Source organism: Peromyscus californicus, unplaced genomic scaffold, assembly GCF_007827085.1.
Source record: "Peromyscus californicus insignis strain IS unplaced genomic scaffold, ASM782708v3 Scaffold_11__1_contigs__length_118956290, whole genome shotgun sequence".
Lineage (NCBI taxonomy): Eukaryota > Metazoa > Chordata > Mammalia > Rodentia > Cricetidae > Peromyscus > Peromyscus californicus.
Genome location: NW_026294402.1, coordinates 5,736,852 through 5,751,813, shown reverse-complemented (window position 1 = coordinate 5,751,813; position 14,962 = coordinate 5,736,852). Strand labels below are relative to the sequence as shown.

The window sequence follows — 14,962 nt, the reverse complement described above, 5'->3', positions numbered from 1 at the left end:
TGCTTCCCCCCCCCCCCCCCCCGACTCACTCTTGTCCCCTTCCCTCCCAGTCTTCTTTGATAAAATGTTAATAAGAAGTGACAGAGATGGGCAAAGGAAGCGTTTGCCAGGAAACATGCTATCACCCTGGCAAGGACACGAGACTACCAAGGGTGACGTCAGCCAACAACAGGGATTCCAATGAGAGAACAGACCTCCTGATTTCTACATCCACAGGACCGTATCTGAAGGCATCTTCTCCCTCAGACCCACCCTCAACAGTGTCACAGCAACTGTGTGGCTGTTTATTTACTCTGTCACAAACCTGCTTCCAACCACAATTTGCCTAGTTTCAAAATATCAACCCGTTTCAGCTCCCTTTCTGTTTTCCTGTTTTGTTTTGTTTTTCTTCCTTCCTTCTTTCCTTCCTTCCTTCCTTCCTTCCTTCCTTCCTTCCTTCCTTCCTTCCTTTCTTTTGTTTTCTTTCTTTCTTCATTAAAAACTCTTTGAAAATCTGTTTTAGGTTATGAATCTTCTCACAAAATAGTTACATTTTTGGCTATCATTTTAAAGGCTCAGCTTTGGGAAACCAAAACAACTACCTAGAAGTAGCATGTATGGTTTATTGTTAAAGGTAGGGGTGTTTTTCCCCCTATAGGGGAGATTTGTTAGATGTTAGATGCAAAGGTTGAAAAAATTCTCATCCAAAAAGTAGGAAATAATGTAGATGAGATATAGTTTACTTATACAATCAATTTAGTCCGTTTTTAACTATGTAAACTCTCAAAGAAAATACGGCTACATAAAACACTTTAGAAACTCCACTTAGACGTTACAAAGGAAAATCAGAATCTCCCAAGTTTTCTCATAATTTACACAGTGTGATATGTATACATGTAAGGCTTTCAGAAGAACATTATAAAGACTCAAGACTTGACCATCCTAACCAAGACAAAAAAGACATATCACAAAACTCAATTTTTGTAAAGAAAACAAAGCAAAGACGTCACTTTTTATGAAAGAGAAGAGGCTTCACCATGCCCGCCAAGATCTTGGGCAACTGTGCAGCAATAACTTCAGACATCATTTCTGGAAATTCCACAGCTAGTGTCCGAGACTGGATGAATGTGTTCAGGCAGTATAGGTGGAGCTGTTTCACAAGCTGTTGGTTTAACAAGTGGTAGGTAATGTGAGAAAAACAATAAACCCACACACTGTTCAAACATGATAACTTATTTTTTTAATACTGGAAAAACTTGTCCAGTTGTTTGTTCTTGCCAATACTCGGATAACTCTCTCTGCTCTCTAGGATAATATGAAAAATGTTTTATACTCACGATGGAGCATGCTGGTAATATGATATTTCAGAGATTTATTTCTGTCTTCTGTGTATGAATGCCTGCATTTATGTATGTGCACTAATTGCATGTAGTACTCATCATAGTCAGCAGATGGCATCAGATCCATTAGAACTGGAATTACATGTGGCTGTGAGTCACCATGTGGGTGCTGAGAATTGAACCCGAACCTGGGCCTTCTACAAGGAGCAAGGGCTCTTAACTATTGAGTCATCTCCCCAGACCCAAATGTGTAATATTTAAAAGTAATGAAAATTAGCGATATTCCAATGTTCCAAAGTGAACGTTTGATTTAATTTTCATCCTTTTTTCTTTTTATGCATGTATGCACATATACACATAATATTGCAAATACGTAAAGGTATACATTTTCAAAATGCAATAGTTTCATAAATCCCATTTGTTAATCAGACTTTTTCACACAACAATTTACCGATTCTATTTCAGTAACTCAACATAAATCATAAAACTCAGGGCCTCAGGCATGTGACCTAAGAACTGTATCACTGAGTAATATAGCCAGCTTCTCTTTAATATTTACTTTTTATTTTGAGACAGGGTCTTGCTAAATGGCCCAGACTACTGTAAACGTTCACTGTAGCTCAGAGAATTCTGTGAGTTTGTGAGCTTTCTGAATTGGCCTCTTAAATATTAGGGAGTGTAGGCCTATATCAGCAGGCTCAACTTTTATCTTTTTTTTTTTTATTTTGCAGTACAATTCAGTTCTGCATATCAGCCACAGATTCCCTTGTTCTCCCCTCTCCAGCTCCCCTCACCTTCCCCCCAGCCCACTCCCCATTCCCACCTCCTCCAGGGCAAGGCCTCCCCTGAGGACTGAGATCAACCTGGTAGACTCAGTCCAGGCAGATCCAGTCCCCTCCTCCCAGGCCAAGCCTAGCGACCCTGCATAGGCCCCAGGTTTCAAACAGCCAACTCATGCAATGAGCACAGGACCCGATCCCACTGCCTGGATGCCTCCCAACAGATCAAGCCAATCAACTGTCTCACCCATTCAGAGGGCCTGATCCAGTTGGTGACCCCTCAGCCATTGGTTCATAGTTCATGTGTTTCCATTTGTTTGGCTATTTGTCTCTGTGCTTAATCCAACCTTGGTCTCAACAATTCTCTCTCATATAAACCCTCCTCATTCTCGCTAATTGGACTCCCAGAGCTCCACCCAGGGCCTAGCCATGGATCTCTGCATCCAGATCCCTCAGTAGTTGGATGGGGTTTTTAGCACGACAATTAGGGTGTTTGGCCATCTATGTTATTTACACAATTTAAGTCTCATAGTACTGTAAGATAGATCACAAAGGAAACAACAGAAGCAAAATCTAGAAGTTCCTCAGGAAGCATCTTTCTACTGTTATATTCAGTTTTTTACTAAGTCAGTATCCTACATTTTGACTAGAAAGACTGGTATTGTTTCCTGATGTGCAGCATTTCCTTTCTTTCATCATTTTCATTTTGTGGGATCTGATTACCTTGTATCTTATTTCTTTTACTTTTCTCTCCATTTGGCACAAAGCCATAATCAACTTCCCTGACAGGATGGTGAAAACCACCTCAACATAGTTGTGCACATTAGTGACCCCCTAGCTCCATTTTCATCCTGGAGTTGGTGTGCTGGAGTCTAGTGCTGTCTTACTGGTCACAAATCAGAACAGAGCCAAAAGCAGAGACTTACTGCTCCTCCCAGTCATGCTGGGGCATCACCATGCATACCTCCTGTTGTCTTACTGGTCACAAATCAGAACAGAGCAATAAGCAGAGATTTATTGCTCCTCCCAGCCATTATGCTGGGGCATCACCATGCATACCTCCCGGCTTGAATCCCCTTCACCTACAGCTTTCTGTTCAATAGGAGCACATCCCAGGAAAGGTTATATTTGAGATGTCCTCTGCAAGACTTTATGAGTGTGAAAGACATTGGTGGTGGCATTGCAATTGTTTGGCTGTTTGACTGGTGATTTTCCTCTCCTTGGGATTCTGAAGACACTGCTCAGCCATTGTCCTAGATCCAGTGTCCCTCCGAATGCTGGCAGTTTGCATATACGTTATTTCTTTTCCCACTGGTGTGCTTAGGATTTTCTTCTCATTCTTGGTATGATGAGCTATTATAGTGCACCTTGGATGAATTATGCGTTACCCATATTGCAGTCCCTTACATTTAGAAAATTCACATCTTTAGCAAAGAGAAGGGACCCATGGCTGGAGGACTGCTACAAGAATGAAGGTCAGTATGGGCTACATGGCAACTCCATGGCTCAAAAAATGAGAAAGAAAAGTGAGAAAAAGAGAACTCATATCCTTCCATTTGAGAAACTTCCCTGATAATTTCCCTGCCTTTGTTTTCCTATACTCTTTCTTCTGCAAATTCCTATTAAACTTGAATTTGAGGATGAAATCTGACTTATCATGTCTTAGGTTTTAATATTTTCTACTGAGAATGTCCTTTGTATTTCATGACTTCTGTTGATTTTTTTTCACTTTTGTTGAATTTCAATACCTTCAATTGTGCACTTAATTGTCCTGAAGTTTTATTTATTTATTTTTTATTGTTTGCTAAATGTTCCTTTTTGAAGGCTCTTATTTCTTTCTTTGACATAGTACCATTGTGTTTCTTTGAGGCTCTGTGAATTTTTCTCCTGTCTCCTGTACTGGTGCTTTATCCTTCAAGTTTCCTTTTTCCTAGGCTTATTCTGTTCTCTGCTTTTTATTGTAATGATTTAATTCAAGTAGCTTATCATGGTCATAAAGTGTTTATAATTCAGGCTCACAAGCTGACCTGCTGAGTAGGTAGCTTTTCTATGTCGTTGACTCTCATTTTCACGTGGTTTCTTATGCAACAGCAATAAAAGCTAGTATCTAAGATGTCTCAGTTAACACACACACACACACACACACACACACACACACACACACACACACATCTGTTAAGTTTTACCAATCTAGCTCCACAGTGTTGGGCATTTCTGGGCTGCTTATTATAGCACAGTATAGAAACAATAACCCAGAAAGAATTTAAATAATTTAATTTATGATTTCTTTATGCCTTTGAATGAAATCTTGGAAAGTGTGAAGCTCTTACCTGATTGCCATCAGCAAGAGTATTTACAAATACACACATAATGGCATAACAGCGTTATTTTCTATACTAATATTATGAAGCAAAAACTTATTTTAGAAACTATTCTGAAAAATATATGATAATTTGTCTTGGCCATTAAATTATCCTTAAGTGATATACACACTTTGAGAAGTCAACATTTAAAATAACGGCGTGTGTGATGTAGTCTTTTAAAACCCAACTACAAATAAGAATTTGGGGAAACCATACTGTGAAGACTAATACCAGTCATCAATTTGACAAGATCTAGAATGATCCAGAAGACAAGCTTTTGGACACATTTAAGAGGGATTGTCTAGATTATATTAGTTTCTAGGCATGCTGTAAAAGAATATGTTGATGGCACCATACCCCAAGCTTGGGTCCTGGACCGTCTAAAAGAAAAAGTGCTATCTGAGACTCAGAATTTATCACTTCATTTTTTTAAGAGATTAGAGAAATTCACAGCATTCTTACCAATAATCTGGAAAACAAAATACTTACATCATGCAAACTGTCAAGAAGCTTCGTAAGTTGATAGAAGCGCTGTGAACTGGGGACCACCCCTTTCTGCCTTAAGCCTATTGCCTTGATCAATTCCCGGATATAGCTTGACCTCATCTCTTCAAACTGACTTTGGCTCCTCAGTCCTTCCAGAGGAACTGTACAAAAAATAACAAGAAAGTGGCAGCTATGTTAAAAAGGGGACACTAACAAACCAGGAAGTGGTGGCGCACACCTTTAATCCCAGCACTCAGGAGGCAGAGGTATGTGGATCTCCAGGTTCAAGGCCAGCCTGACCCGAAGAGCCAGGGCTACACAGAGAAAACCTGTCTCAAAAAAAAAAAAAGATCCTAACAATGTATGAATTTCTGAGTTAGATAACTAATGTATCACTTATGTAATTTTTAAGTTATATATACTCACACACACGTCATTTTAAATAGGAAAGCAATGGTGCAATTGGGAAAATCCAGACACGGAAATCTTTTAATTGTGGAATAATATATGAACAACTTATGTTTCAGACTTTTATCTAGGAACTATGCATTTAATGTAGTATTTGCTTGAAAGAGTTGTTGGTGTTATTATACAGTCTTGCTTCAGATATCTGGTTTTATTTGACTTATGGTTCCATTATGGGTCTTCTTAATTTAAGTTTTTTTCTTTTAAACAACTATTTGAATTTCTTTATATAGTTTTGTCTTCTTCATGTAAATCTCAAGTATTTCTTATTACAATTGATCTTGGAAACTTATCTTTTTGTTGTAATTTTAGCATTGCTTCATTTTCTACTGCTTTTCTGCTGATGTGGGAAAAGCTGATCATATTTGAGTATTTACTTCGTATTCATTGACTTAACTATTTCTTTTATATTCATTGACTCAGTCACTTGGTTTTCTTGGTGTATTTCTAATAGTATTTCTAGTCTCATCTTTGCTGTATTCATAGCTGGTAGCTGCCATTCCTTTTGCTTCCTTCCCGACAGCATCTCATGTAGCCAGGCTGCACTCAGACTCACTGTGTAGCTTCAAATGACCTTGAATTCTTGATACTCCTGCCTTTCCTTTCCACATGAGTCAACATGCTCAGCTCTTCTAGCTATCATTTATCAATCAATTAATTGTACTATTCAACATTTTCCTAACAATAGTAACACATAATAGTGAAGGTAGATATTCATGTTTGATTACTTACTTTAAAGAGAATTAAGTTCTTCCCATATGTTCACTAATGATTTAGGTAGTTTCCTCTGGTCTGCCTTTATGTATTTGTGTGCTGGGACTGAGCTGAGCATCATCTGTTCCGACTAAGCTACACACACAGTTTTAGCTCCTTTCCTTCCCAAACCTCCATGGATCTTACAAGTGTTGGCTGTCACATTTCCCTCCACTTCCCGCCCTCTGTCCTGTCTGCTTCCAGAGCTCCCAGCTTTCTCCTTCATCTCTTCTTTCACTACAATCCTGCACATGAACCTTCAGCCTCAGGTGAACTTGTTCTGGAGCCACGTATGGATGCCAAAAGGAAAACACAGAACCTCCTCAATTTACAGTACTACACATTTGTGATCTTTTCTCAGCATTACTTCTGTAAAGAAGTGCATTCGTATTAAAGAGAACTGCACATACCTACCAAAGGTCTTTAAAACCCACCACCTCATACCTCAGTGTTGGCTGCTTTCTACTGCTCTTGGATAAGGATACAAACCAAAGAGAGAATAAAACAGTAACTCTTCAGCTTTCAGTTTTGAGCTGTTCAGATCCTGAGTATACAGGGGGTCCTCAGGAGTAATTTTTGCAATAGTTAATGAACATTTAATTCTTGTATACACATCTGTACAGATATGGGACATGCATGCCTACAGTCTTCTCTTCAGTTACCCCAGAATATAGTCATTTCAAATCCATGTACTTCTCTTTAAGTTTCCAAACTAATCCCTGTAGCTAACTCACCCTGATATGTGAATATGAAATTATTTTTCTTGGTTAAACCCCTTTACTAGGAAATTTGTTAGAGCATGTGTGTAGTCTGCTACCTATTCCTAGAGAGTTTTGCTTTAATTTTTCATGGCACACAGGAAATTAAATTGATAACAATCAACTTATCAAACTTTCTCATTTCATTTTTTAAATTTGTTCTCTCTCTCTCTCTCTCTCTCTCTCTCTCTCTCTCTCTCTCTCTCTCTCTCTTTCTGTGTGTGTGTGTGTGTGTGTGTGTGTGTGTGTGTGTGTGTGTGTGTGTGTGTGAAGGTATATGCACAGCTGTGTATGAGTGCTTCCATAGACCAGAAGAGGGTGTTAGATTCCATGTCCCTGGAGACACAGGTGGCTGTAACCATCCTACAGTGATGCTGGAATCAAACTCTGGGCCTCTGCATAAGCACAAGCACTCTTAACCTCCAAGCCACCTCTCTAGACCCATAGTTTTTGTTTTGCAAAGGTATTTTCTATTTGAGATTTGAAAAAATTATATTTCTTTATTTGTTTTTAAACAATTTCAACATCTACGTTTAACTGAATTATCTGGATATATAAAGATATCATTTGAGCTAAATAAATTTTTTTTCTAAATATAAAGCCATTTCTCTTAATACTATTTTTTTTTACTCGTTGTTCATTATAGTGTTTAAGTATCTGCTTGGCTGCTGAATGTAATCGTCCATCTCCTAGACTGTAAGAAGTACATGGCATTCTAATTCTCTTCCTATCTTTGCAATGCTTGCTTATTTATCCCCATAGATTTACAGATGCTTTTTCAAACACTTTGTATAGTTCTCCCCACTGGCCAAAATATTATTCAAATTTTCATTCAGATGCATAGGATATGTTAGGTACATGGATTCCACAAAAGTACCTTGTATTCTAAGGGACTGACCTTCCTTCCCATCCCAACCTCCCAACCTGTCATCTGAGATCTGTGCCACTAGGGGAAGTCCCTGAAAAGATGATGCTGAGAAAGCACTCAGGTCAGCTCATCATAAGTAACTCCCTGTGACTCTCTTGCAAATCAAAACATTGATTATCCATCTGCAGGCTGAACCTGCCATGTGTAGGAAGGTGCAGAAAGGCTCAGTGCATGCATGTGACATAAGACTTGATTGTCATTTGTACCCTTCTCCCATGACTGTCCCCTGCCTTTCAAGTCTTGCACCCACTTCTTATGTGTTCATTTACAATCAGATGCAACAGAGGTTTGCAGGTCACATGATACAGTGTGGCCACTATGTGGGAGGAACCTGTGTCTTTCTTGTTTACAGCACCCCCACTCCACCCCTACACTCTCACTCCACCCCCTACCCCTACCATCCCCCCACACTGCTGATGCACCAAGTCAGTGATCCTTGTGGCCATTTGCTGTAACTGTCAAACTGTCCCCACACCCTGAGAATATTTCCAAACGTGTGTGTGTGTGTGTGTGTGTGTGTGTTGCACAGTGAATCCTTCTGTGTATGTGTGGTAGGTTTAATAATGGGAAACATAACTTGTGTTCATGTCATATTAGTTAACTTATAAAGCTAAATTAAGTAAATAAATTTATAATTCTATTTCATGGAAAATAAAGAAATTGGCTAGGCTATTTTAGTCTTGTGTGACAGAGAAATACAAAGAAATGCCAAATTGCTTTCTTAAGGGCAATGACAATATATTTGAGATTACTTCTTCATAGTTATGATCTAAGTTTTATACCTGGTATATGTGACCTTTTTTTGACACTTACTCTGTGACTTCAAAAGTAAGGTACTAAGCACACTTGTGTACTCACTTGTATTAAGAAGTAGCAAGACTTTCATACAGAGGAACTCCTCGTGAGTCACCTGAAGCTTGACGAACTCCTGTGGGATTTGCCACATGGTAAGGCACAGGGAGTAGAAGGATGATTCCTTCATCCTCTGTCTGCAGCACACACAGCACATAAAAGAGAACCAGCACAAAATGAAAACCACAGCCGATCACCCGGGTGGTGATAGAACTCGTCAGTGAACAAGAGTCTGGTAATTGTCTTTCCTATTGTTGAATTTGCTGATATATTTAATAAGCAGACAATATTTGGAATTTTAAATGTTTCTAAACTTTTTCGTGGAGTGGCACTAAATTTTTAGGCAAAGAAAATTTAAACATAAAAATGACATTAAATACACACTGATCAAAGTTAATATTGTTTCTTGCTTTTATTATCACACTTTAAACACCCAAATCGAGTAAGAGCAATGTTGTAGGAATTGAGCTTTTGGAACCAGGAAATGCTTTATTACTGAATACTATGTGTATGTGTAAATATAATTTTGTGCACAGTTAATGGATTGCTTCAGTTTATGAGAATTTACAACACTGTGACTTTTTCTAGGGAATATGTGTGGTGACACTAAAACAAATGGAAGAATGGTATTGAACATTAAATAATTGAAAAGGTTAATGTAAGTTCTGAAGATAGAGATCCCTTATTTGAGGCATTCTCTCAGCCATGTGTTATTTTGTGATGTCAACTTTGTTCAAAGCAGCTAAAGGAATAGTGGGATGAAGACAAGATACCCACACTGAAGGATTAAGGTTAATCCTGGCCCCTCAGGTCTGTGCCAGGTTATCCAGTTCTCCCGAGCCCCAGTTTCTTGAACTGGAAAGATGAAGGATGCTGAGTCCTTGCCTAAGTCAAGGGACTATGAGTTAAAGAAGAATGAATGGAGCATGAAGATTGACAGCTGTGAAGACATTAGACAAGTGTCAGTTATCAACTTAGATGCTCACAACTTGACATTCACTATTAGAACAGTGTAGACAACACCAAGGACAAAGTCTTACCACCAGAAGACTACATGCAGAAAACTATTTAGATATAATAAATCACATGAAATATTTATAAAAGATTTATGCTTAATTTCTTAAAGTAAACCAGTACTGTCAAGCAAAAATATTTCTGATATATTTCATAATCTCCACAAGCACAAAAATCTGAAAACTTAATTTGATATGATAAACATTTAATTTTATATTGAGTTGCTCATCTCATTAAGTTTTCAAAAAAATTAAAAATTTTAGTTTGAGATAAACAATACATTTCTAGACAGGAGAGAAGGACTCTAAATATCAAATTAGTGATACAAAGGATTTAACTAAATTTTTCAAACAAATAATTAAAAACTTTCTAAAAGGACTCCAAACTCTCAGAAAATAATGCCAAGGATTAGCAAATTGGATTGCATGAAATTAAGTTGCTTTTGTACTGCAAGGAAAAAAATTAAGTAAAGAGAAAGCCTAAAGGATAGGAGAAAATCTTTGTGAACTACATGTTTGACATAGGATTAATATCTAGACTATGCAAAGATCATAAACTAAAAATAAAGAAATCAAATAAACCAATCAATAAATGAGCTAATGAAATGAACAGACAGTTCCCAAAAGATGGAGGACAAATGGCCAATAAACATATGAAAAATGTTCAACCTTATGAGTCACCTAGGAAAAACTAATTAAAGCTACAGTGAGATTCCATCTTACCACAGTCAGAATGACAGTTAGAAAAACAACCCATGCTGTTGAGGATGTGGGCAGAAGGGAGCCCTTATACACTGCTGCTGGGAATATAAACCAGTCTAGCCACTGTGGAAATCAATGTAGAAGCTCCTGAAAACACTGAAAGTAGATCTATCTACGACCCAGCTAAAATACTTCTCAATATTCACCCAAAGGCCACCAAGTCAGCACATTGTAAAGACCCTCCCCTCCCTTCAATGGTTATTGTTGCATGATTCACAGTAGCCAGGCTATATATGGATAAAGAAATTGCGCGCATGCGTGTGTGTGTGTGTGTGTGTGTGTGTGTGTGTGTGTGTGTGTGTGTGTGTGTGTGTGTATGTTTCATATATACTTCATATCTATAATGGAATTTTATTCAGATATGAAGGACAAAATTATGCTGTTTTTAGATATATAGATATAACTAGACATCATATTAAGCAAATTAAGTTAGACTCCATAACACAAATACATTTTCTCTCATTTGTGGATTCTAGATTACACACACACACACATATATGTATGTATACATTGTGTCATGTATGTATATATGACACAATGACACCAAAGTAGAAGAAAACTGTCCAGAGAAATGAAGAGGGCTGGCGGGGGTGGGGGGGAGAGATGGAGGGCATTGTTAAATGTATATACTTATTGAAAAAGTTTTTATGAACCCCAGTAGTACATACAGTGGATATGGATGAGTAAGTGGTGGTGGAGTCAGTTATGACGGCCTCTCCTGCCAAGCCTGCCAACCTGAGCTCAACCCCCAAGATTTCCTCAGGCTGTCCTCTGACTTCCATGCTGTGCTGTATGTGTGCCCACCCACACACTCACAATACGCAAAATAAACAAATAAACATATAAAATATACACTCATATATATATACAAGAATAAAGAAAGGCAACTTTATCAAGAGAGGTAATTCTCAGAAACTATTTCAGGAAAATTTTGTTGTTTAGGACACTAAACATAGGATCATCTATTGGAATGTAGTTTTTCAAATCATGCTGTGAACATCCTTGTGCTAACAACAAAAGCCACAATGTCACAACTTACTCATTTAGGATTAGATCAGGTGCAAAATATAGCATCTGCCCGCTGACATGCTTGTAGGACCTCCAGCCCAGGCCAAACACCATCAGACTCATCCAGGAGTACTGAATCAGGGTTATCTGGTCATCAATGTGCAAGTTCCGGAAACCTACAAACATTTTGAACAAAAACAATCACAGAAATCATGTGAACAATGTAAAAAAAATCTGTAGGAAATTGAAGCAAGATACGGACATGTTTCCCTAAAAGTCAGGAAATGCTCATAAATAACACAGCCTAAAAAGAGGCAAAGAGGGAGCCACTTCATACATTATGAATATTCGTCACTGCAATTTAGTGCTAGTGGAAATGGCTAACTGAATTAATCATCCATTCTGGATTTAGGCAGCACCCATGTACTGAGACCCATTTTCTTGCTATACACTATGTTAAAATGATGGAAATCAATGCTGGGATCCACACATGGGTGAAAACATGTGGCATTTGTCTTTCAGTGTCTTCTTGACATGATATCCTGTACTCATGAACCCACAGCAGCTGTGGTGCCTGCATAAGACCTGTCCAAGATCACACCTGTAGGCAGTCCAGCCTGGGGAGGGGGGACTCGGAAGCCCCATCCCTTGCTGAGGACCTATAGACAATTGATGGCTTTTCAGGGAAGGAAAGTCAGTTTCCATTAAGGATGTGGCCCCTGGTAAGTCAACCAGACTCCAGTGAATGGCCTCATACCACTGAGTATATGAGCAGCACAAATTTGATCCAGTGAGTTATTATTGGAAAAGACAAAAAAAAAAAAAAAAAAGATGACAAGATGTCCAGAAGGGAGTGGGGAGAGTTAGAGAAGTGGGGGTGAGTTTGCATCAGCAAAACACTTAAAGAAGAAAATACAAGATACTTGTTTTGCATATGGAGGCAAAAAGGATTTAAACACTTCAGTAGCTTTCCTCAAATTTGAAATAAGGGCAAAGAAACAATTTAGGATGAAAGTACCAAATTTTGGACATGCCTGAGCGACCTCAAGAATTTTGATTGCAGTTGGGTATATGGACTTGAAGCCTGTGGTACATCAGGGAGAGAATATGAGTGTGAATGTCACTGTAACTTACAATAGCTGAATAACAAAGTTGGATTTAATATTTTTGCTTAAGATTGAATAAAAATAAATGTTTTAATGTGAACATCAAACCCTTTCCATGAAGCTCTTTGAAAACCACTTATTTTCCTTAAAACTCCACGGACACCCATTTACAAATGACCTAACTCACAAATGAAACCAGAGAAACACTTAATCCATTAGCTATTGAAGGAGAAGGCATTTCTTTCTCGGTTAGACACTCAGGTTCTCTGCGCATGCTCCTGATGGCCCCATCATCATGGGAATAGTTATGGTAGACACTTGGGTTCTTGGCACATGCTCCCGATGGCCCCATCATCATGGGAATAGTTATGGTAGACACTTGGGTTCTTGGCACATGCTCCCGATGGCCCCATCATCATGGGAATAGTTATGGTAGACACTTGGGTTCTTGGCACATGCTCCCGATGGCCCCATCATCATGGGAATAGTTATGGTAGACACTTGGGTTCTTGGCACATGCTCCCGATGGCCCCATCATCATGGGGATAGTTAAGGTAGACATTTGGGTTCTTTGCACATGCTCCTGATGGCCCCATCATCATGGGGATAGTTGAGGGATGGCACTTGGTCTTGGCGTTCCTTAGCCTCCCCTGAGATGAAAATGCGAGTGTGTCCCCTAACCAACGGTATCCCAGCAACCTCCTGCTTTTTTGAGGCACATTCTTCAATGTCTACTCATCCTCCCTCTCATTCCTTTCTGTCTCTGCTTGACTATTGAGTCCCTCTGTTTGGAGTTCGGTAACAGTAAATGCTGCTACTAGGGGAAATGGATAAAACCCCTGCTGCTCTCGGCATCACGTTCAGTGTGGTCCGTGAAGCAAATGCTACCAGGATATTGAATCTGAATCAGCAACGACAAGGTGTGGTTATTTACTGTGAGTGTGGCAGAGGGTACTGATGGGTCCGAGGGATGTGACACTGGACCATTGTCCCATCACAGATGTCTCAGCTTGGGCCGTATTCTGAACCTGCCCTTCACCTCAGTTGAGTGGATGCCTGCTGCCCCGGAGGTTGTTTTCCCTCTTTCCTGATTTGAGATCCAAGAGTTTTCCCTTTCTTCTCTCTCCCTCTCCCTCTCCCTCTCCCTCTCCCTCTCCCTCTCCCTCTCCCTCTCCCTCTCCCTCTCTCTCTCTCTCTCTCTCTCTCCCCCCTCTCTCTGATTAGATACTTTGTTTTCCTTTGTTATGATGGTGTTGGCACCCACAAATCTAATTTACTTTGTGACAGAAAGACTCCATCCAGCCAAAAAAAAATGTGGCATACTATTTTCACAATTTCTTATCTTCATAAGACTCATCTACTTTTTCAAGTTCATACATAGCTATATGGTATGTCAATCAGAAAAAGTATGAATTTTAACACATAGTATAAGTGTTAAAGTATAGTATAAATTTAACACACAGAGCATAAGTATTGCTTGTCATTGACTATTCAGCAAAATGGCTAATTCTTTGATAAAATTCAGAATCAATTGATAAGAGATGTGAATTTTATTTATTTATTTATTTATTTATTTATTTACCATGAAGACTCTAAGGAGGCACATTTGGAGTTGTGGGTTGGTATGACTTCAAGGGCCCTGCAGAAAGGCTTAAGCTCCACTGCTGACTCTAGCATTGACTGAATGCTACATTGAACAATGCAAGCCATAGGATAAAAATACTAATACTACCAGTTGCTAAAGATTCGGAATAACTGTGCATTTTGTTGAGGAATATGCAAATATTTATTAACCCATCAATGGAAACGGCAAAAGACTGTTCATGGGATTAATGCCTATAGGAAAGCCACTAATCAATTTTAGAAGAAATTTCCAATTTAAATGAACCATACATGGTATTGTGCTCTCGTAATCTCAACACTCAGGAACTGAAGGCAGGAGAATCAAGAGTTCAAGTTTATCCTTGGCTACAGATTAAGTTCTAGACCAGCTCTAGCTGTGTGAGAACCTGTGTCAAAATAATATATATATATTATATATATATATATAATATATACATACATACATAACAAAATTCCGTAAAACAAAATAAGACGAAAATTATAAGCCAAAAAGCATTTCCTGTATGTTACAGAAGCCATAAAGAAGCCATAAATATAATTAAAATATAAATACTGTGAATGGCAATAAATTCAGAAGACAAACTAGGCATTACTGGCCTGGGAAGATGGCTCACTCAGCAAACCACTTATCACAGAAGCATGGGGACCTAAGTTTGTATTCCCAGCATTCATATAAGAAAGCCAGCTTTGCTGTGTTGCCTAATCCCAAAGCCAAGGGAATCCAAGACAACTGAATCCTTAGAGTTC

General features: G+C 38.7%; 1 protein-coding gene across 3 annotated transcripts in view; it reads right to left on the bottom strand.

Annotated features, from left to right (window-relative positions):
• Positions 1 to 29: 29 nt before the first annotated feature.
• Positions 30 to 14,962, bottom strand: part of Pgr (progesterone receptor) — a 78,934-nt gene continuing 64,001 nt past the window's right edge. For all 3 annotated transcript variants that reach the window (XM_052751951.1, XM_052751944.1, XM_052751936.1), the window contains 4 exons: positions 11,518 to 11,662; positions 8,710 to 8,840; positions 4,951 to 5,108; positions 30 to 1,141 (listed from right to left, as the gene is read on the bottom strand). In XM_052751951.1, coding sequence (XP_052607911.1) covers positions 986 to 1,141; positions 4,951 to 5,108; positions 8,710 to 8,840; positions 11,518 to 11,662 — 590 coding nt within the window. In that variant the 3' untranslated portion in view covers positions 30 to 985. The remainder of the gene's footprint in view (positions 1,142 to 4,950; positions 5,109 to 8,709; positions 8,841 to 11,517; positions 11,663 to 14,962) is intronic.